The sequence below is a fragment of the Anguilla rostrata genome, chromosome 15 (genome assembly GCF_018555375.3).
Source record: "Anguilla rostrata isolate EN2019 chromosome 15, ASM1855537v3, whole genome shotgun sequence".
NCBI classification, from domain to species: Eukaryota; Metazoa; Chordata; class Actinopteri; order Anguilliformes; family Anguillidae; genus Anguilla; species Anguilla rostrata.
The window spans coordinates 13,244,911-13,264,664 of NC_057947.1; the positions used below are offsets into that span (position 1 = coordinate 13,244,911).

General features: G+C 47.1%; 1 protein-coding gene across 2 annotated transcripts; it reads left to right on the plus strand.

Moving 5' to 3' along the window:
• Positions 1-317: 317 nt before the first annotated feature.
• Positions 318-19,710, plus strand: LOC135240802 (protein FAM124A). Of its 2 annotated transcripts, XM_064310739.1 has the most exons (4): positions 321-646; positions 10,020-10,051; positions 15,983-16,737; positions 18,057-19,710. In XM_064310739.1, exons 1-4 carry the CDS (start codon positions 573-575, stop codon positions 18,825-18,827), a joined length of 1,632 nt encoding a protein of 543 aa, XP_064166809.1. In that variant the 5' UTR covers positions 321-572; the 3' UTR covers positions 18,828-19,710. The 2 variants fall into 2 exon arrangements, with proteins under 2 accessions (XP_064166810.1, XP_064166809.1); XM_064310740.1 differs by lacking the exon at positions 10,020-10,051 and having other exon boundaries at positions 318-646.
• Positions 19,711-19,754: the final 44 nt, after the last annotated feature.

The window sequence follows — 19,754 nt, forward strand, 5'->3', positions numbered from 1 at the left end:
AATTATAATGTGTGTTTCCCATGACTAGCCTGCAACCAAAACACACACGTGTACATGCAACAAAAGTTCAACGTTCTTTCTTCAATCCCAATGAATGCTTTCAATAGACATATTTTTCCCAGATTATGTTTGTGTTTAGCAGAATCCCGAATAACGGGTCAATTAATTACTTTAAAAACCTTTGCACCTTTTCACCATTTCCTTTCTATGGTTAGATCTTCGTACAGACACTACAGATTAATCATAGCAGCTATGCAGCACATAGTCTGTCAATAATAGCGCTACAGTTTAATTAAAATCTGTGCATGTGAGAAAATGTCTCCCACAGCAGTTTGACAAGAGGCGTAGCTTCGCCTCGTGGGCATGACGCAGTCAAACAAAGTAGAATTGCAGTGAAGCCTGTTGAGCGAACAATTGGGCTGCTGTGGCTGCGGGAATAGCGGTTTGTGTTGCTTATGCATACTCTCTTGTTCGCCGTCTTCTGCGCGTGAAGTCGTTTAAAAGTTTGCGTGACAAAATTTAAATCAGCGTGCAACATCTGATTCGCCGAAATGTAAAAATGTAAGATAAACATGTCTTTATCATCTGAAATGGAGAAGAATTCCACCGAAGATGATTGTGTGGACTCAGGAGCGGAGACAGGAGGGTGAGTGCGAGAGTTTGAGTGGAGGCTGCGGATGAATCGAAATGTGTTTAAATTATCTTCGTTTCTGCTACACATTCATAATGTGTTATTCACGCGCCTCTCCAACTTATATGGAATATGTAACGAGAAGAAGGTATTGGGGGATTGCATTCGAAATGGGAACAAAGCATGTTCATTATGTTGAAATTTTACATAGATTGGCTACATAATGACGTAATGTCACAGAATATGTGGTTTGTACCAGATACCCAAATTGTATTAACTTTGGAAACACTGAAGCGCGTTTGATGGGGGATAATTTTATCCATATGTTGCACGCCAATAGGACGACCGCTGATTTCTTTAGCGTTTCAGGAAAGAAAAATAAGCGAGCAAAGCGAGAGGACAGTGCATACTGAAGTACTTCTTTTTTCAGAGCTCAGTTACAATGCAGAAATTGTATCTGTAGTTCTGCTTATGTATGTTCACGTTTATCAGACGCTTTTTTATCATATTGTCTGACGTGTGCATATGTGGAAAAAGAAAGTACACTCAATTCTGTGGTTTTACATGCAAGGACATAACTAACCACCATCTAGTCCTTACCAAGTCCTAACAGAAGGTAAATCTAACCTCATGACGCACAAATTTTACTTTGCCATTATTACAGAATCCATGTGTGAAAAAGTGTACCCTTACTGCTTCCATGTCATTTAAGAAGGTAATTAGAACCAGGTGCCCAGGATTAGTGTGTCGTTGTGAAGTGCCAGTACATACAAGCTGTAAAGTTGACAGTTTGGTCTGCAGCATTCAGGTTTGTGTTGACACAACATGCCAAGGGCAGTTTGTGATGATCTCAGAGAACCAATTACATACATTTAATTTATTTGCAACATGGATATATTTTGTTTTGTTTTTATTGATGTGTATCCTGTCTGTTTTCAGTATTATGACTAATAAGCAAATATGCTTCCTGATTCGGCTTTAGACATATGGTTCATGAGGTCGGTGTTCACATGAGGGTGTTGTTTGATGGAATCACCCTTATGTAAAGGGGTGATTCCATCTAATCACAAAACAGTTTGTGTTTAGCTCTCAGCAACACATTTTAGGCAATTTGGTTGTTTGGAGATCTTGCACATTGCTGCCTTCATTACTGAAAAGACTGTGTTTGTATTCTTGGTTGAAAGTTTAAACTTAAAAGGTAAAGTGCTTTGTGCTTGGAATCACCCCCAGAGTAGGCTAACTGTCATTAGGGGTATATGTCGAGGTCATATCTGTGTGCTGTGTAATTATAGGTAACCAACATAAATTCAGCCTGGTGAAATCATCGCCCTTTCACCCTGTCCTTAGGAGGAGTTACATTAAAAGTCAGTAGGAAGGTCTGATAGACATGAGAAAAAAATAGATTCTTTGAGGTATAGCCTGCATGACACTGCAGCATTAAAGAGGAACACATCTATTCAAATAGTATGCAAATGAGCCCCGTGATTTGTAATATGTCCCTAAAAGAATTGCACTGCTGAGGAGTCAGGGGGATTTAATTTACTGAATGTCAGTGAGATTGGTTTAAATGAACTTTGAGTTTGTTTATTTTCCTTGGCCAGGGATGAAATGAACAGACCTTGTTTTTCCCTGTCAGAGACAGAGAGCTCTGTTAACTGAGCCTTTAGTGGGTCTGCCAAACCCTCTGAGTACACTCAGAACTGGCACAGAACCGCACGTTGGTGCGCTCTTCAGTGCCGTAAACCTTTACTGTTTCCATTCTCTACGCGTCCCATTTCAATTTCAGCCATTTATAAGGAAGTGTTATCCTTTATTTATTTATTTTACCTAAAATACCTGTAAACAACTGAATGTGTACTGAAGTAATTCAGGTTAAGTGCCATTGCAAGAGGTTCAATAGCAGTGCCCCTTCTGGGAATTGAACCCCTAATTGAGTTCAAGGCTACGCAGGATGGGGACATGTGCCTTCAGGAAATGGCTTTTAGAAAACTCTTGTTATCTAAAGGTATTCTGGTTATTTTTTGGACAGCAATACTCAGGCTACAGCGGCACTGTTGGTTGGCAGATACATTCACCTGACCATTACACAGGTAGATACTGCTCCTGAGAAATGGTCTCCAGAGGTGTGCATTCTGTGATTGGCCAAATAACATGACAAACATAACAGCAAGTCACAACATGTTACATCTAGCTCTTTTCCTGTTTTTTGATTGGTTAATATCCATGTGAGTTAATTAATTAACTAAAAAGTTAATGTGTTAACTTTTAATGCTCAACTGTGATCCAACTGACCAACTGTGCTCATGACAATTGCACCCCAAGATGTTCCCTAAGGATGTGTTTTAGTTTTTTGATTGATTAATTTTTTACCTATTTTTGGCATTTGACTTATGGCTAATATTAGCTTTTCAGGCTAAACATTTGAAATCAATAACAAGAATATATGATGTTTGGAACAGATCATTCAGCCTATCTAGGCTCACTATTTATTGTGAACGTCATAGCGTCCAGCACTGTGTGGTAAGTCTGGCCTTGTATACCACAAGGGTCTCTGCCTGTAGTAAGTGACCAGGAAAATGTGTTTAACCCCCAGGTGTAACTCATTCAGCCAGTGGGCCATGTTTCTATGTGCGCCTCACCTCTTTCAGCTTCCTAAGGTGTTTTCTCAATGGAGGAATTCATTTTTACCACTTTATACAGAAAAACAGAAAAACACATTAAATATTGAAGAGGAACACATTTAAGTGCAATTGGCTGGTCTTACAGCAGTGGTCACTTCTGTTTTTTTAACCCTCTTAAGTTGCTCCTAGTTTTCAGAATCATTTTGACTTGTTTTCCACTGTAAAACAGACACACAGATCACCAGAAAACACATGGAGCATGCACACACACACACACACACGCACACAGACGGACACGCACACACACACACAGACACACACACCCACCCACACATGCACACATTCCTCCCCACTTATTTCCCGTTCTTACTGTTGTTACCTTGACAACAATACAGGGCCTTCATTCAGCTCAGCAGGAGGGTTCATTTTATGTGAGAGCCCCCAAAGTTCTCAGCTTATGACATGAGACAGGGGTGACAGAGACCTGCAGAGGGTCCATTAAGCTAATTTTTTTAAAGCTGCAGGCTAAAGTGTAACAAGAAATAGGTATTTTGCCTAAATTTTACATTCAAACATGTTATAAAGACACCACATGCACATTAAACCTCCTGCACAAACTGACCATTTAAATTTCACCTACTGTATCCTCCCCCTGTCCAAATGAAATCATTAAAGTAGAAAGATAATAATGCAGAAGTTACAGGAGCATTGTGGGAATGTAATTTGCTAGCAGAAAGGGAAAAGGCTGAGGTGTGTGTGTGTGTGTGTGTGTGCGCCCATGGAAAGTATCTCTTTCTTCACACACATGCTGCCATTTCTGTGTTATTAGCAGGAAGTTACTCTGAGAGGAGCCAGATAATCCAGATTAGGTCAGCAGATGGATTTTCTCTCTTTCACACTTGCTACATGTACTGTGGCATTCTCAGATGTGGCACTTTCTGAGGTCCATAATCTCTCTTTGAATTGGTTTATATACACTCTTCCAGGCTGACATCCGTGGAGATTTCTGAAAAATAAGCCAAAGGTTGATAAACGTAACTGTGAAAGGTGAACGCCCGAGAATGTCCAGTACGTTTGGCCCTCAGCATGTTGTGACTGTACCATCCCATGACCTCTATGGGGACAGGCTCCTATTGTAGTGTTCTGTGTGAGAAGAAAAGCCAACAAAACAGAGCTGGCCCAAGGGGGTGAGAGAACAGTCTGACTAACAAGCCTCTCTTTTTTTTGGGGGGGGGGGGGGCTGATTCCAGTAATTCAATCAGAGGCCAGAGGGCAGCCCCCTGTATAAACACAGACTGGTGATGGACCTGTGGCTGGCTTTCATTACACTACATTAATGGCATTCATCAGATGCACTTTTAAAGTGGAAAATAGCAGTGTTTCCATCAGGAATACAACAGTACAGTGTTAGTACCACATTTCATGACCTGTAAATGTGCGAAGCAGCTGATCAAACCAACGATGAGCATAATCATGAAAATAATACTATAATAATAATACTGTGACAACAGCAAACTTTGAATAATGGAATATCTCACCCTCACGTTCAGCCAATCTGCTCAGGGTGAAATACGGTCTCTTTAACAAAACATACCGTCACCAGGTGTTTCCATGGCGATTAAGTCCTCAACACCCCATTTGGGTAAATGACAGCACCACACAGGAGGGATGTTAATGACAGTCGAATTAGTCGTTGATTTAACAAGCCATAAACGGCTCTGGAGCAGCAAGTTTCGTGTTTCATTCAAGCTTCATCACAGGGAGGACATAATTGATGTAATCAGTAAGCGCACTGTTCATGTTTTACACGCCCAAGAACATGTAGCTATGAAAGATTACTGCTGGATTAATCCTGGCCCTGACTGTGACACCATGTTTTGGTGAGAATGATAGAATGGGCAGACACACCATGGGGCATTTACCTGGCCAGGTTGACTGCAGAACAATGCATTGGACAACAGTGTTTCTTTGGTGGAATCAGGTGAACTAAATTGTACCCTACCTGTTCCCAACAAATTAGACAAGTTAGATAATACCTTCAAACCGCAAGTGCACACAGCAGGCAGTCTGACTCTGTCGCAAAGTGCTCTTTTTGCACCGGGCAGCCTCAAGATCTGACAGGGACTTATAAAAGAGGAACAGGTATAGCCTACCCCTCCCCACCCCAAAAAAAGGCAAAAACGGACACTTAAATGAGAAACACAGATCCCTCTTTCTCTCTTACTCTTTCTTTCTCTGTCTATCTCTCTCTCCCCTGACAGTCACCCAGGAGAGAAACAGAACCCCCCCCAATGGCACTGTGAGGGCTGAAATTCAGCGTAACAGAGGCGGGGTTCTGGATGAGGGGAGAGAGTGAGACCACCATGCTTGTGCACTGAGGGAAGCCTGACCCTGTTTTTTGGAGGCGGGGGGTCTGTTTGGGGAAGGCTTGGTGTGGGCAGAGACAGCCCACCCCCACTGTGTACCCCAGGCATCTTTCTGAAAACAGGCCGAGAGCAAAGGAAGCAGGGAGAGAGATGAAATATGATAGATGATTGTTATCATGCTTTGGCAGTATGTGTTTTTAAATATGTCATGCCAATAAAGCATTTGAATTGAGCTGAAATTGAAATTGCCAGAGGGTGAGGTTGAGGAATACAGAGAGGGAGAATGAGAAAGAGAAAGATAGGGGTTGGAGAGAGAGAGAAAGATGGGGGAGAAGGAAGAAAGAGGGATGATAGAGAAAGGGGGAGAGTAGGAAGATGATAAAGGGGAGAGAGAAGAAGAGAGAAACTGAAAGAGAGAGGGGATTCACTGGGGAAGCCACACAGCAATGGGTCACACACTGGCCAAGAAAAACAGAGAGGTGCCTGAGCCTGGAGCTATCATCTCCTGAATTCCACGCTCTGTTTTTAAACACGTCTTTATTTCCCACGCACTGTCTGATTTAACATGGCGGTTAGTGAAGGGCCAGATCTGCTCCTCCAGTTCAGTGTTAGCAGTACAGGGGTACAGTAGGAAGGAGAGGTGACTCAGTTATGGTTTAGCACATACAGGCACTATATGCAGCAGAGTTCAGAGGTGCTAGTTGCTAGCCTGTGAACAGTCGACAGACATCCCAGGAAGAGCAATATGTGGTTGTGGCAAACACGCCTGCCACAGGCCACCGAAGTGGCTTTTCTTTGGGGCCCTCCAGCACAGAGACACAGGGAGAAGATGTTCAAACAGTCCACATTTATTCCACGAGGGTTTGGCAAGATGTTACAGCCAAGTGAGCAGATCTCAAACACTGTCATGACAGAGAAGCTCCTGATGTGGGTGGGGATGGCAGATTTAACCTGTGCGCAGTGATTACCTCACTACGCACAGGTGCAGCCACTCCTGTTCCTGGGTCCAATTAGCCTGGCCAATTATCTAATTATTAACCAATTATCCAACTGGCCAGGTCTAATTAGCTTGACCCAGGGCAGGTGTGGCTGCTTAAACCAGCCATCCCCACACCACATACCCCCAACGCCAAACTGAGGCCAGGGAGAATCCCTGGCCGAAGCCTACTCCCCCACCCCCCACCCCCCACTCCCAACAAAGCCAAAGACAAACAAAAAACACTCCAAACACGCTAAAAAATTTAAAAAAAGTCAGGGTGGGTGGCCCCGGAACAGTCCAGTACATGCGGTGACCCTCCTTCGTACGACAAGGCAGCCCTTCCTCCTCCCTCCTGGAGCACGGGAAGTCCTGGGCTGCTCTGCTGGCTGGTGGGGGCGTCACCGGCTTGGGCTGTTCCAGGGGCTGTGGTGGGGTGGCTGGGCTGGTGGGCTGGTGGACTGGCCTTGTGGTGCTGGGGCCCAGGAACCCTCGTGGCTGTGGTGGCCGCCAGTCGGCTCTGCTGGCAGGCGGCTGCAGGCTTATCCCTCATGGGCTCCGGGCAAACCAACCAGGCCAAAACAAAGAACGAAAAACAACCAAACGGACGAGAAAGGAAGCAAAACGGCGCGGCCACCGCTCGTGCGCCGCCCGTGGCTGACCCGCCTTCCCGGCCAAGTCCAGCTCACGGCGCGACCACCTCTCGTGCACCGCCCGTCGCTGACCTGCCTCCTCGGCCAGGTGCAGCTCCTCAGCGTCCCAGCTGAGGATTGCCTCCTTCCCCTCCCTGGTCATCCTCCGCTCCCCATTCTTGGCCCGGAGGATCCGCCCGAAGCCCTGTCGGGAACACCTCAGCCGCCCCTCGTCCAGTGTGCTTCCTGGCTGGCCCTCCTGTGCCTCTTTGCTGTGCCGGAGGAGCCCCACGTTGGGCGCCACTGTGGCAAACACGCCTGCCACAGGCCACCGAAGTGGCTTTTCTTTGGGGCCCTCCAGCACAGAGACACAGGGAGAAGATGTTCAAACAGTCCACATTTATTCCACGAGGGTTTGGCAAGATGGTATAGCCAAATGAGCAGATGTTAAAACAGTCATGACCGAAGCTCCTGGTGTGGGTGGGGATGGCAGATTTAACCTGTGCGCAGTGATTACCTCACTACGCACAGGTGCAGCCACTCCTGTTCCTGGGTCCAATTAGCCTGGCCAATTATCTAATTCTTCACCAATTATCCAATTGGCCAGGTCTAATTAGCTTGACCCAGGGCAGGTGTGGCTGCTTAAACCAGCCATCCCCACACCACATACCCCCAACGCCAAACTGAGGCCAGGGAGAATCACTGGCCGAAGCCTACCCCTCCCCCCACCCCTGCACTCCCAACAAAGCAAAAGACAAATAAAATAAAAACTCTAAACACGCAAAAAAAAAAAAAAATCAGGGTGGGTGGCCCCGGAACAGTCCAGTACATGCGGTGCCCCTCCTGACAAGGCAGCCCTTCTTCCTCCTCCCTCCCGGAGCACGGGAAGTCCTGGGCTGCTCCGCTGGCTGGTGGGGGCGTCACCGGCTTGGGCTGTTCCAGGGGCTGTGGTGGGGTGGCTGGGCTGGTGGGCTGGTGGGCTGGCCTTCTTGTGGCGCTGGGGACCAGGAACCCTCGTGGCTGTGGTGGCCGCCAGTCGGCTCTGCTGGCAGGCGGCTGCAGGCTTATCCCCTCATGGGCTCCGGGCAAACCAACCAGGCCAAAACAAAGAACTAAAAACCAACCAAAACGGACGAGAAAGGAAGCAAAACGGCGCGGCCACCGCTCGTGCGCCGCCCGTGGCTGACCCGCCTTCCCGGCCAAGTCCAGCTCACGGCGCGACCACCTCTCGTGCACCGCCCGTCGCTGACCTGCCTTCTCGGCCAGGTGCAGCTCCTCAGCGTCCCAGCTGAGGATTGCCTCCTTCCCCTCCCTGGTCATCTTCAGCTCCCCATTTTTGGCCCGGAGGATCCGCCCGAAGCCCTGTCGGGAACACCTCAGCCGCCCCTCCTCCAGTGTGCTTCCTGGCTGGCCCTCCTGTGCCTCTTTGCTGTGCCGGAGGAGCCCCACGTTGGGCGCCACTGTGGCAAACACGCCTGCCACAGGCCACCGAAGTGGCTTTTCTTTGGGGCCCTCCAGCACAGAGACACAGGGAGAAGATGTTCAAACAGTCCACATTTATTCCACGAGGGTTTGGCAAGATGTTACAGCCAAGTGAGCAGATCTCAAACACTGTCATGACAGAGAAGCTCCTGATGTGGGTGGGGATGGCAGATTTAACCTGTGCGCAGTGATTACCTCACTACGCACAGGTGCAGCCACTCCTGTTCCTGGGTCCAATTAGCCTGGCCAATTATCTAATTATTAACCAATTATCCAACTGGCCAGGTCTAATTAGCTTGACCCAGGGCAGGTGTGGCTGCTTAAACCAGCCATCCCCACACCACAGTGGTCATGACTCTTCTCTGCTGCCCCATCAGTGGTGGAGTTATTAATGAATAATTGTTGTTTTTCATAGGATGGGATGCTTTGGTAAAATAAAATCCTGCAAAGAAACTTCAAACACTGGTGGAAGAAATGAAATATTTCAGATACTAGGTATTTGACCCAGTCCTGCTCATCCAAGTTGTAGATTTAGCTTGATCAGGGCTGTTATTTTTACCAGTGCATTTTTACTGCACATATGTTAAGGAGTTAAGATCAGTTTCATGTCTGAAGGTCTGGTCACTGCACCTTATGTTAACCCTGCCTGTTATAGAAACTGCTGAGCAAGGAGCATGAAGATGGCCTCATGTAGAGTCTATGTAGAGGCTTTAATGTGGGATAATGACCGATTACCCTCCTTATTTGGAATCAGCAGTCGTCTGTCTGTCAAGTCACTGCATGACGCACATATACATACGCACATACACACACACTCACACACACAATTTACATATTATGTTGGGCACCTGCCACAGTGTGATCACCCAGCATACAGACTCTCACCTTTGAAAGGGATGAAGATGTGACATCTTCTGGAGGGGTTTTGGAGAGAATTCTACAGAGCAGCACCTGAATGATGTGACATAGTTGGGGGTTTGCTGAAGGTGTCTTGTGTTGTTTGGTTGTCTGATACACAAACATACTGTGTCTTACTGCGTAGTTGTAAAGGTGGGAAGTTGTAACGGCTATTTTTTCATGTGACCACTCCCCGAACTACTACATATTTCCCAGTGAACACAAGTACAGGAGTCTCCATGTTTTGGTTAATCGACATATGTCTGTTGTTCTGATCCCTGCACACAATAAGTGGGCTCATTATTTATCCAGATGCCTGCTTTCTCTCATTTGAAATTTGAGTGGTAACCACTAAATTGTTTTACATGTGACACAGCAAGCTGAAATCCATCTTTCTCCTTTCCTCCGTTACAGGTCTGACAACAGCCCCATGTCTTCAACTAGCAGTGAGTACACAGGCCATTTTTCATACTAAAACAATCTCTTTCTGACATTTACGGATAGCGGTTAATGGCGTCTAAGGAGAAGTGAACTTAAAGGGTTTAGAGTCTTAAAGGGATAAACATCTAATCAGAAACAATCTTCTCCAACTGAACTCCAACTGCTCCTTTAATTACCTCAGATTTTTTTATATGACCTGTGCCTCAGAAATGCTCCTAAATTGTGTGTTAGCTGTAGATGGAGGCGCTGTCAAGCTGTGAAACGTGGCCGTGGGGGAGGAGGAGGGACTGAAGAGGCTGCTGGGATCTGAGGGGTTTTTGTTAAAGTGAGAGCGGTTGTGGGGTGATGGTAGTCGTTGGGGCCTGTTTTGGGGGGTGAATGAGGAAAGTCGTAGGGAGAATCGGGATTTGGGAGCGTTAGGGGTTGAGGGGTCTTGCAGGAGTAAAACAGGGAAGGGGTAAGATTGCCAGGTCCTCATCCTTTTGTGGGTTTGAGCATTTGAATAGTTCCACCAACATTCGGAAGACAAAATTTTGTAAGCACAGACACAAATTAAGCCTAGTCCTTGACTAAATTAAATTTTGAATGGTCTCCATACAAAATTCAGTCCTGGACTTAACTGAATTTGTGTCCGTGAATTCCTCCTTGTATGTATTTGTAGTGACATGTTTTATCAGAAAATTCTCAGATCTGCATGAGTGCTCAAATTTTAGCTGCTACTGAAGAGTTTGCATATTCTGAACAGGTATTTGACCCAGGCTGGGTCAGTGGTCGTGAGTGGGGGTGAGGGTGAGTTGGGGGTGAGTGGGGGTCAGTGTGGGAGAGGTGAGGTGTGAGGGTGCAGGTGGGGGATCTGACCTTCCGCAGTGCTAATCTCTCCCCCCATCCTGCAGCACAATGTTGGGATTAGGGCCAGTATCAGCCCCATTAATCTTCTCCAGGAAACGGCTTTATCCCCGTCCCAGTGCAGGAAGTGACAGGGCTGTGGCGGGCTGGGCCGTTAGCCTCTTTCCCATGTTTTTCCTGTTAAACCCTGGCTGGCTCCAGCTGCCATTGTTTCTCAGGACCTGTGTGGGGCCTGGGTGAAATAACACAGCCTCCAGAAGCCATATCTGTCTGTTCTTCTCTCCTCCTCTCTCCTCTCTGTGATTTCAAAAATGCTGCTTTCTCTTCCTGTCTCCCCTCTCTGTTCTCTCATTTCTTTTCTGTCTTCTTCCCCTCTTTCTCTCCTGTCTCCTCCTCTCTCTCATCTCTCGCTTCAGAAATGCTGTCAGTCTGTCTGCACTCCTTCTCCCCTCTCTCTGGTGCTTGTTGAAAGCAGTGCGTATTGCAACAATAACAGACAGAGTGATGAAGGCCATCTGGTCTGAAGAGACTGTTTAAGACAAAAAAACTTTTTTATAGCTGTAGCTTTCTGTAGGACGGAAAGAGACTGAATTCTGCCACAGTCAATGCTAAGGACCCGATGTTCTCCACTGGCTGATGTGGGCCAGGGCTGTACTAAGGTTTGAACCAGAACCAGGTGGTACTTGTATAAAAAAGATTAGGTTACAGTTTGTGTGGAGCTATATGGTTCCATGAATGACATTTTTCCTGGATGTGGAAATGAACAAGTTGATTAGTTCCAGAAGCAAGGATATTAAAATAAGGAAAGGAATAACGTTTTACCACTTATTTCATATGTGAAACAGGCAGAAATTATCCACAATGATTAGGGTATACTTTCTGGCTGTACAGACTTCAGCAGTAACAGGATTCTGGAATTATAGTCAGAAAGTATTAACCAATTACTGTTGGGGTTGTTCTGTTTCTAATTACCAATGTACTTAGTGATTGGTGGAGCTCTTTTCTGTGTTTCTATGTGAAAAGTGATGGTAGATATTTGGTAGATAATGGTTATGAAAGAACAACATCATTAATGGTGCAAGACATCAGCTTTAACAAAAGCCAGCATACACAGGGGTCCCCCAGGACTGAGTTTGAGAACCGCTGCGGTAGAGTACAACTTCACAATATGCCATGCCAGTAAATCTACTTAATTGTCCTAATCAGGTAATAACAATGACAATGAACATGAAAACTTACAATGGCTGTTTCCATTCGGCACGTCAGAAAAAGAATTGAAAATAGGCCTAGTCACATGATTATTAAACATGGCTTTGGCTGCCTCTCAGGTGTTGTCACATGTAGGTAACTGTCAGTCATTGTCACATGTGGGTGCCTGTCAGTCATTGTCACATGGTTATCCACTGAAAAACAGTTGCTGCCTACCCCCAGCTCTCCCTGCCCAGAGGCTGTTCCCTCTCACTCAGAGGGGGGGGGGGGGTCCCCCTCACCCACCATTCCCGGACAGCCTGGGACCTGGGGAAGCTACACCCAGCGCAGGGTCAGTCTGCACAAACACAGAGACGACTCTCTGGCCTCTGTGCTGCCTGCACCCTGGGGTGGGGGAAACGCTTACACTCAACCCAGAGACAATCGCTCAGTGGGGCAAACGGGTCGAGAGGAGAATCCATCCTGACTACAGGAGAGAGTGGAGCGAGGGAGGGGGAGAGAATAGAGAGAAAACAAAGAGGAACAAGAAAGAGTGAGCAAGTGCTAAATCATTTTATAGTACACTGGTCACTATTTCAAAAATATCTGCTCTGAGAACATTGTAGAAATCATCCGGAAAGGATTATCACTGAGCCTTCCTGAGGCAGTGTGGTGGGCGTGTTGCGGTGGAAAGGCTTGGCCTTGAGCGCTTTGTCTGCTGATTGATTGGCAGGTCAAACGCAGGGTCTAGGATTTATGCCCACAGCCGAGGAGACAGTCTGGTCCTGGCGAACATGAAACCCGATAGCCATGCCCCCCGCCTGCCTCAAACCACCAATCAAACGAGAGCATGGTTTCTCTGGATGAGCTCACAGTTTCCTTACTAAAACAGCAGGCCCTGGCGGGATGGGGGGTATTTTTGGTAGGGGGAGGGGGGGCGCGAGGTGCAGGCCCTGGTTCCTGTGTGAGCTGGCTGTGAGAGCATTAATCAGTCAGAGCCGCTGCGTGCTCCTCTCTCTCCAGCACTGTTCTAACGTTCTGCTGTCTAGTCTTTCCTTACAGCACAACCTTCACTGTTTTTTTTATTCCTCTCTTTTTTTAAAGCTTTATTTGTATTCCAGATGGGCTGGGGAACATTTTCCGTCCTGTTACACACATTTGGGCTCATGCCACATGGTCACACAGACGTACAGGCAAGCTGAGGATCACACTGATTCACAGCCACAGCATCCAACACATAAGGAGGATAATACTCTTGTTTTGCATTGTGAGGTTTAATTGGTACAGAGGGTAACTCTCTGAATGCTTCTTTAGAACTGCAATGCAGTGTGGTCTTGAGAGCCCAGAGTGTGCTGTAGCTCCTGTCATAAATCATATTGAGGACACATCCAATTGAACCAGGTCAAGAGCAGTCCAGAAATCCTGCCCCCTGCCCTTGCATTTTATTGGAGGACAGAATACACCCTCCTACAAGTTACTGAATTGCAGCACTGAGAGATAAAATGGCCGCCTTCTGTCCTACCCCATAAATGGAATACCAGTAACTCTCTTATGCATGATGAATACCCTTTGTGTACCAATAATAAAGGTTTTATTTGCTGAATCTTTGTATTTATAATTACTTTTCCTCCTATAATTAAAAACAAATTCTCAATCCAGCATACATGATTGTATGGAGAATTTAAAAAAGAAGTCAAAATAGTTATGTCTGAGGTCTCCTGTATGTTTCGCACAGTGGTGTGTTTGTGTGTTTATTTGTGCACCGCATCATATTTGTGTGTATTTTTTGGGGTTTAAGTGTCATATGCTTGTGTTTAATGACACACAGTGTCATATGCCTGTATGTGTGTGTGTGTTTGTTTGTGTGCGTGTGCATGTGCATTTGCGTGTGTGTGTGTGTGTCTGCATGCGTGTGTGTGTTTGTGTGTGTGTACTCTTTAAGGGCGTAGTGTCAGGTGCATTTGACTGGTTTTGTCTGTGCTGTCACAGAAACAGAACTGAAGGCCAGGGTGCCAGGTGAGGTGGTGCAGAGAAGCGACGGGAGAGACAGAGACAGACAAACAGACAGACAGGGAGACAGACAAACAGACAGACAGACAGACAGACAGTGAGACAGACAAACAGACAGACAGACAGGGAGCCTTAGACAGAAGCGAGAGAGAGGGTGGAAGGTAGAGATGCAGTGTTCTTACAAGGTGCTTAAAGTGCTTGGAATTAAAGCTCAGAAATTTACGTACTGGAATACCAGTTTTTCATGAAGTGCTTGAAAAGGTCCTCAAAACTAAAATGATATAGTCTCTAAAATTAAACACAAAACTTATTTTTATAATGATTATTTCATTTATCTTATGAAAAAAGTGAATAAAACTCGCATATCATCCATGTGCAAAAGTAATTGCCCCCTTGAAGGTAATAGCTAGTTGTACCACCTTTAGCAGCAACCAAACGCTTCCTGTGATTATATTTCAGTCTTTTGCATCGCTGTGGGGCAATTTAAGCCACTCTTTAATTCAGAACTGCTTTGATTCAGGCAAATTTTAGGTTTTTGAGCATGCTCCTTGCAGGTTCTGCCACAGCATCTCCTATACTTATATTTTTGCTTATTTTCTGCCATTCAGATGTGGACTTGCTTTTGTGTTTTGAATCAAAAATGTGCTTACTCAGTTTACATTTGTATAATATTACATTTTGTTTAAAAATCCGAAACCATTCAGTGTGAAAAATGCAATAATAGAGGAAATAAGGAAGGGGGCAGTATACTGCTTTCCTTTTAGAGAACCAACACACATTTCAGTTGCTTGTTTTTTTGCTCGGTCATTGAAAATGGAGAAAGTGCTTGAATAAGTACTTTAAAGTCTTTGAATTTAATTACATAATGTATGTGTGAACCCTGGGGATGTGTGTAGGAACAGAGAGAACAGAGCGAGGTACATCTATCCATCCATCCATCCATTATCTATACCCACTTATCCTGGTCAGGGTGAGAGAGGTACATGCAGGACCGAAAAAACTAAATAACTTACCAGCCAAAGGAGGAGTTAATTACATGTTTTTGCTCCCCTGATCACACACACACACAGACGCAGACGATGTTTCAGTCCCAAAGACTGAAGATTAGTGTGAGCCCGCAAATAAATCATGTGATAGGGGAGTGTAAATGTGGCGTAGCACGGTGACTTTATTCCCGTGATTGGCCATGTTCTCCCCGGGGGAGGCTGTCCCATAGTCTTTCTGTTTCTTCGCTCAGAGAAGAGACAGTAACAGAGCATCCTGTCATTGCTCTGGTTTCTCTCTGACCTTTTCGTGGGCTTCCAGAACCTGTCCGGGCTGATGCTCAGTCCTCTCATGTCTTATCAGAGAGATTAATGACAAGCATCACAGAAGGAAAGTGCATTTCCGGATTCCTCCTGTTTCTCTGGCCTTTCCGCGAATGCTAAACACCCTCACAACGTTCCATGAACGTTGAGGGGACCTTTCTCTCACGCTGAAAAACGCTACTCCTGTTTCTCTCAGACAACAGAAGCTCTCTTCTCCGTTCAGTTTGTTTTTTGCTTTGTGTGATTACGGGAACAGTGAAAATGCCACATCCCTCGCCCCCTCTGTAGGACAGGACAAAGGAATGAGGTCAGGAAGAGAGAGAGCGAGACAGACAGAGAGAGAGAGAACCAGGGGAAATAAAATGCTAGCCACTTGTTTCCTGAGAACTGGGAGAATTATGTTGTCTCGAGCAACAGAGAATGGGAGCGCATACTATATTTAAGTATTTAAGGTCTATATATTATGTGTATATAATGTATGCGTGTTTAAGGTGTAAAATGGTTGTTCTTTCTTGAGATATAGACATGCTGTAGACATGTCCCTCCCACCCTCACCTGTCTGTCCCGTCTTCTTCCCGCCCTCAGGTGAGCTTTCGGCAGGTGAGCAGCAGGACCCCTTCCTGGTCAGTGTGCACATCATCACGGACCCGGGCCAGGCCACGCCCCTTCAGCACGCTGCTGACGCCCTGCTCTCCTGGATCCATCCTGAGCTGCAGCTGTTCCGTGTCTCCGAGCGTGCCGCCTGGCAACAGAGGCCCAGGCGCTCCCGCACTCTCGCTGCTGGCCAGCAGAGGGCGCTGGCCGTCATCCTGTTCCTGCAGGAGGAGGAGTCTTACGGCTGTGAGGACCAGGTGCCCCGCCCTCTCCGCGGCCTCCAGCACCTGCCCTGGCGCTACCACCACACCGAGCGCGTTAACGGCAGGCTCCTCCCCCTGGCGCCCAGCAGCCAGGACTTCTTCACCCTGGCGCCTGGGACGCCGCTGTGGGCCGTGCGCCAGGTGCATTATGGGAAGGAGATCATACGCTTCACTGTGTACTGCCGGCACCACAGCTTCAGGGACATGGTGAGGATGTACCGGCTGCTGCTGCAGCGCCCCCTAGCTCAGCGGAGGGAGGACTTCTGCTTCTTTGTGGTGTACTCGAACCAGGACACCGAGATACAGCTGTCCTTTAAGAGGCTTCCGCGTGGCCAGAACCCCGCCCCCACCGATTCGGCCGTCATGGAGATCCGCGTGCGGGACGTTGGGGGGCTGGTGCCCCTTTTACCCCGGCCGTGCACCCCCATCAGTCAGGTGCGCTGGCAGACTGAGGACTACGACGGCAACAAGATCCTGCTACAGGTACCAAAATCAGGCTTCACACATAAGGGCGTTTCTCACAGGGTTCTGCACACAGGGCTTCTGCACACAGGGCTACTTCACACAGGGCTTCTGTACACTAGGATTGTGGGTTTTTATCTGTGTGCAGGGTTTCCCAAAGATAAAAAAAAACTCCTCTCTCTGGAAGTCCTAAGAAATTTATTTAAAAATCCTGTTGGATACATTTCTGCTGACTGAGTCAGCCAGTATCTCCTGACTCATCGTAGTGTTTAAAGCATCGCAGGAAAGTGAAATGTGCTCCCTTAGGGAACTCAAGTTATTCTGCAGAGCTCCCGTTTTCTCTCAGTCCCTCTCACTCTCTATCCACTTGAAAGAGATAAGAGATAGGCAGGCGTGAAAGAATCAGGAGAAAATGAGAGAGAGGGGATTGACTGAGGGCGAGAGTGAGTGAGTGAGTGAGTGAGTGTGTTTTGACTGTGTTTGGTGGTGTGTGACAGTGATTTGTATGCTGGGAGGGGTATACAGGGCTATTGTCACTCTATTCTTGAGAGCGCAGATTTCAGGCAGTGCCAGGAGAGGGGGGGCGCGGGGGGGGGGGCGGTTCAGGGGACTGGCCATAGCTAGTCGTGCAATGAGGCAGAAATAGAACGCTACAGTAATGCGCCTGAGACCAAACACCACGGTAACAAGACAGAGATGGATGCCATAGTAACCAAGTGGAGACCAAACAAAATGCAACCAACGAAAACACTAAATCAGACTTCAGTTAAACTTGCAATTAAAATTGCTGTTCACTCCCTTCATTAACTCATCACACATTATTATTCTTGATTCTTGATGTTGATTTCTGCCATTCAGGCACTGGTACCCAGAGGGCTGCACATGAAAGTGAATCCCCTGTGAATGACTGAGTAACTGTGAAGACTTGTGTGTGAAAGTGAATCCCTGGGGAATTAATCAGTAGTTGCAGAGAGTTGTGTGTGATTAATCAGTACTTGTGGCTTGTGGACACACAACAGTGTGAGAGAGTGCGAAGATAGAGATTGTTTTTTGCTGATGGTTTCTCCAGCTGTCACTGTGCATCATAAATCAGCAGGCGTGTGCACGGGGGTCAGATCAGACCAGTCTAAAGGCTCCAAATCCCCCTGACCTGCTGCTGTACTTTTTAGTAATGGAGTGCCCCTCTCACCCTCCCAGCACCATGGGGGACATGGTGGGTGTGTGTATGTGTGGGGGGGGGAGTAATACCAAAATATGTGCCTTGCTTACCCTGAATTGCTTCAGTAACAATATTCAACTTTTTATATGCATAACATGCTTTTTTTCATTTTTGGTTGCAGGTTCGAGGGTCCACCTTATTCCGACGGCGACACACCATTGCCAAGTTTACCTGCTTGCCAGGAGACCCCTCCCCCATACCCTTACCCACACTCTCTGAGCCCTCCCCCGGCCCCGCCCACTCATTCAGGAAAGGCCCTACTTCTTACCGGAACCACCGCTACAGTCAAACGTCGCCCCGCCCCCGGAACCACACCCTCACCTGCTTGTCCAATCAAGACCTGTGCCAGGCCAGTAAGGAGGAAGAGGGGGCAGGTCCAAACCGGGTCCGGTGGGCGGGACATCGGAGTCGCTCGCTGTTCTGCCTGCCCACAGCAGATGGGACGTTTTTGGGCAGCTCCACCCCCTCCCCCTCCCATTCCCACTCCTCATCGCTGGCCCCGCCCATTCGACTAAAGGTGGAGGCGCTGGTGGGTGCAGAGGAGACTGATGTGGACACAGGACGCAAGGTAGACAGTGGTGGGGTGGACCTGACTGTGGTGTCAGCCTATTCCCGGCCCCACCCCCAGCCCCGCCCACTCTCCGCGCCTCCTCAGGACCCCATCCCCTCCTTTTCGGCTCTGTCTTGCAGCTCCATGCCCCTTTTGGTTAACCACGCCCCCCTGTGTGATAACCGCTCCACCTCAGCGACACCCTCTATCCTTCACAAGCCCCACCCACAGAAGACCTGCCTCCCATTGGGTGCACAGGAGGAAGGGCTGGGCAGGGAGGAGGAGCAGAGTGGCCGGTCTTGGGACACACCTGCTGAGCAGGAGCAGGAATTTTACATCTGAGTCACAGCCAGGACAGGGACCTGATCGCACTGCACTTCAGTGCATTTCTACAGCTCACTGTATTTTTACAGCTCACTGCATTTGTACAGCTCACTGCATTATTGCAGCTCACTGCATTTTTACAGCTCTCTGCATTATTACAGCTCACCGCATTATTACAGCTCACTGCATTATTGCAGCTCACTGCATCTTTACAGCTCACTGCATCTTTACAGCTCACTGCATTATTACAGCTCACTGCATTATTGCGGCTCACTGCATCTTTACAGCTCACTGTATTTTTACAGCTCACTGCATTATTGCAGCTCACTGCATTTTTACAGCTCTCTGCATTATTACAGCTCACTGCATTATTGCAGCTCACTGCATTTTTACAGCTCACTGTTTTTACAGCTCAGCATTCTTACTGCTCACTGCATTGCTGCAGCTCTGTGCAATTTTACAGCTCACTTTTTTCTTTCTTTTTTTTTTACAGATAACTGCATTATTACAGCTCCATTTTTACACCTCACTGCAATATTACTGATTACTGCAGCTCACTGCATTATTACAGCTCACTGCATTTTTACAGTTCACTGCATTATTACAGCTCTCTGCATTATTACAGCTCACTGTATTTTTACAGTTCACTGCATTATTACAACTTACTGCACTCACCACTGCAGAGAGGATCAAGGTCACTGCGGCTTTGCTCCTTATGATCTGTCTCCTGCTGCTGTCCAGCTCTCTCTCAGATTCCGCCTGTGCAAATGTGAACACACACCCATGCACACACAAAGGCAAACATTTTCACATACACACATACCCATGCTCACTTGCACATACACACAGACACGCACACACACGCATGCACACAAACACACACACACTGTAGCGTTTCATAAATTACATTACATTACATTACAAGCATTTAGCAGACGCTCTTAT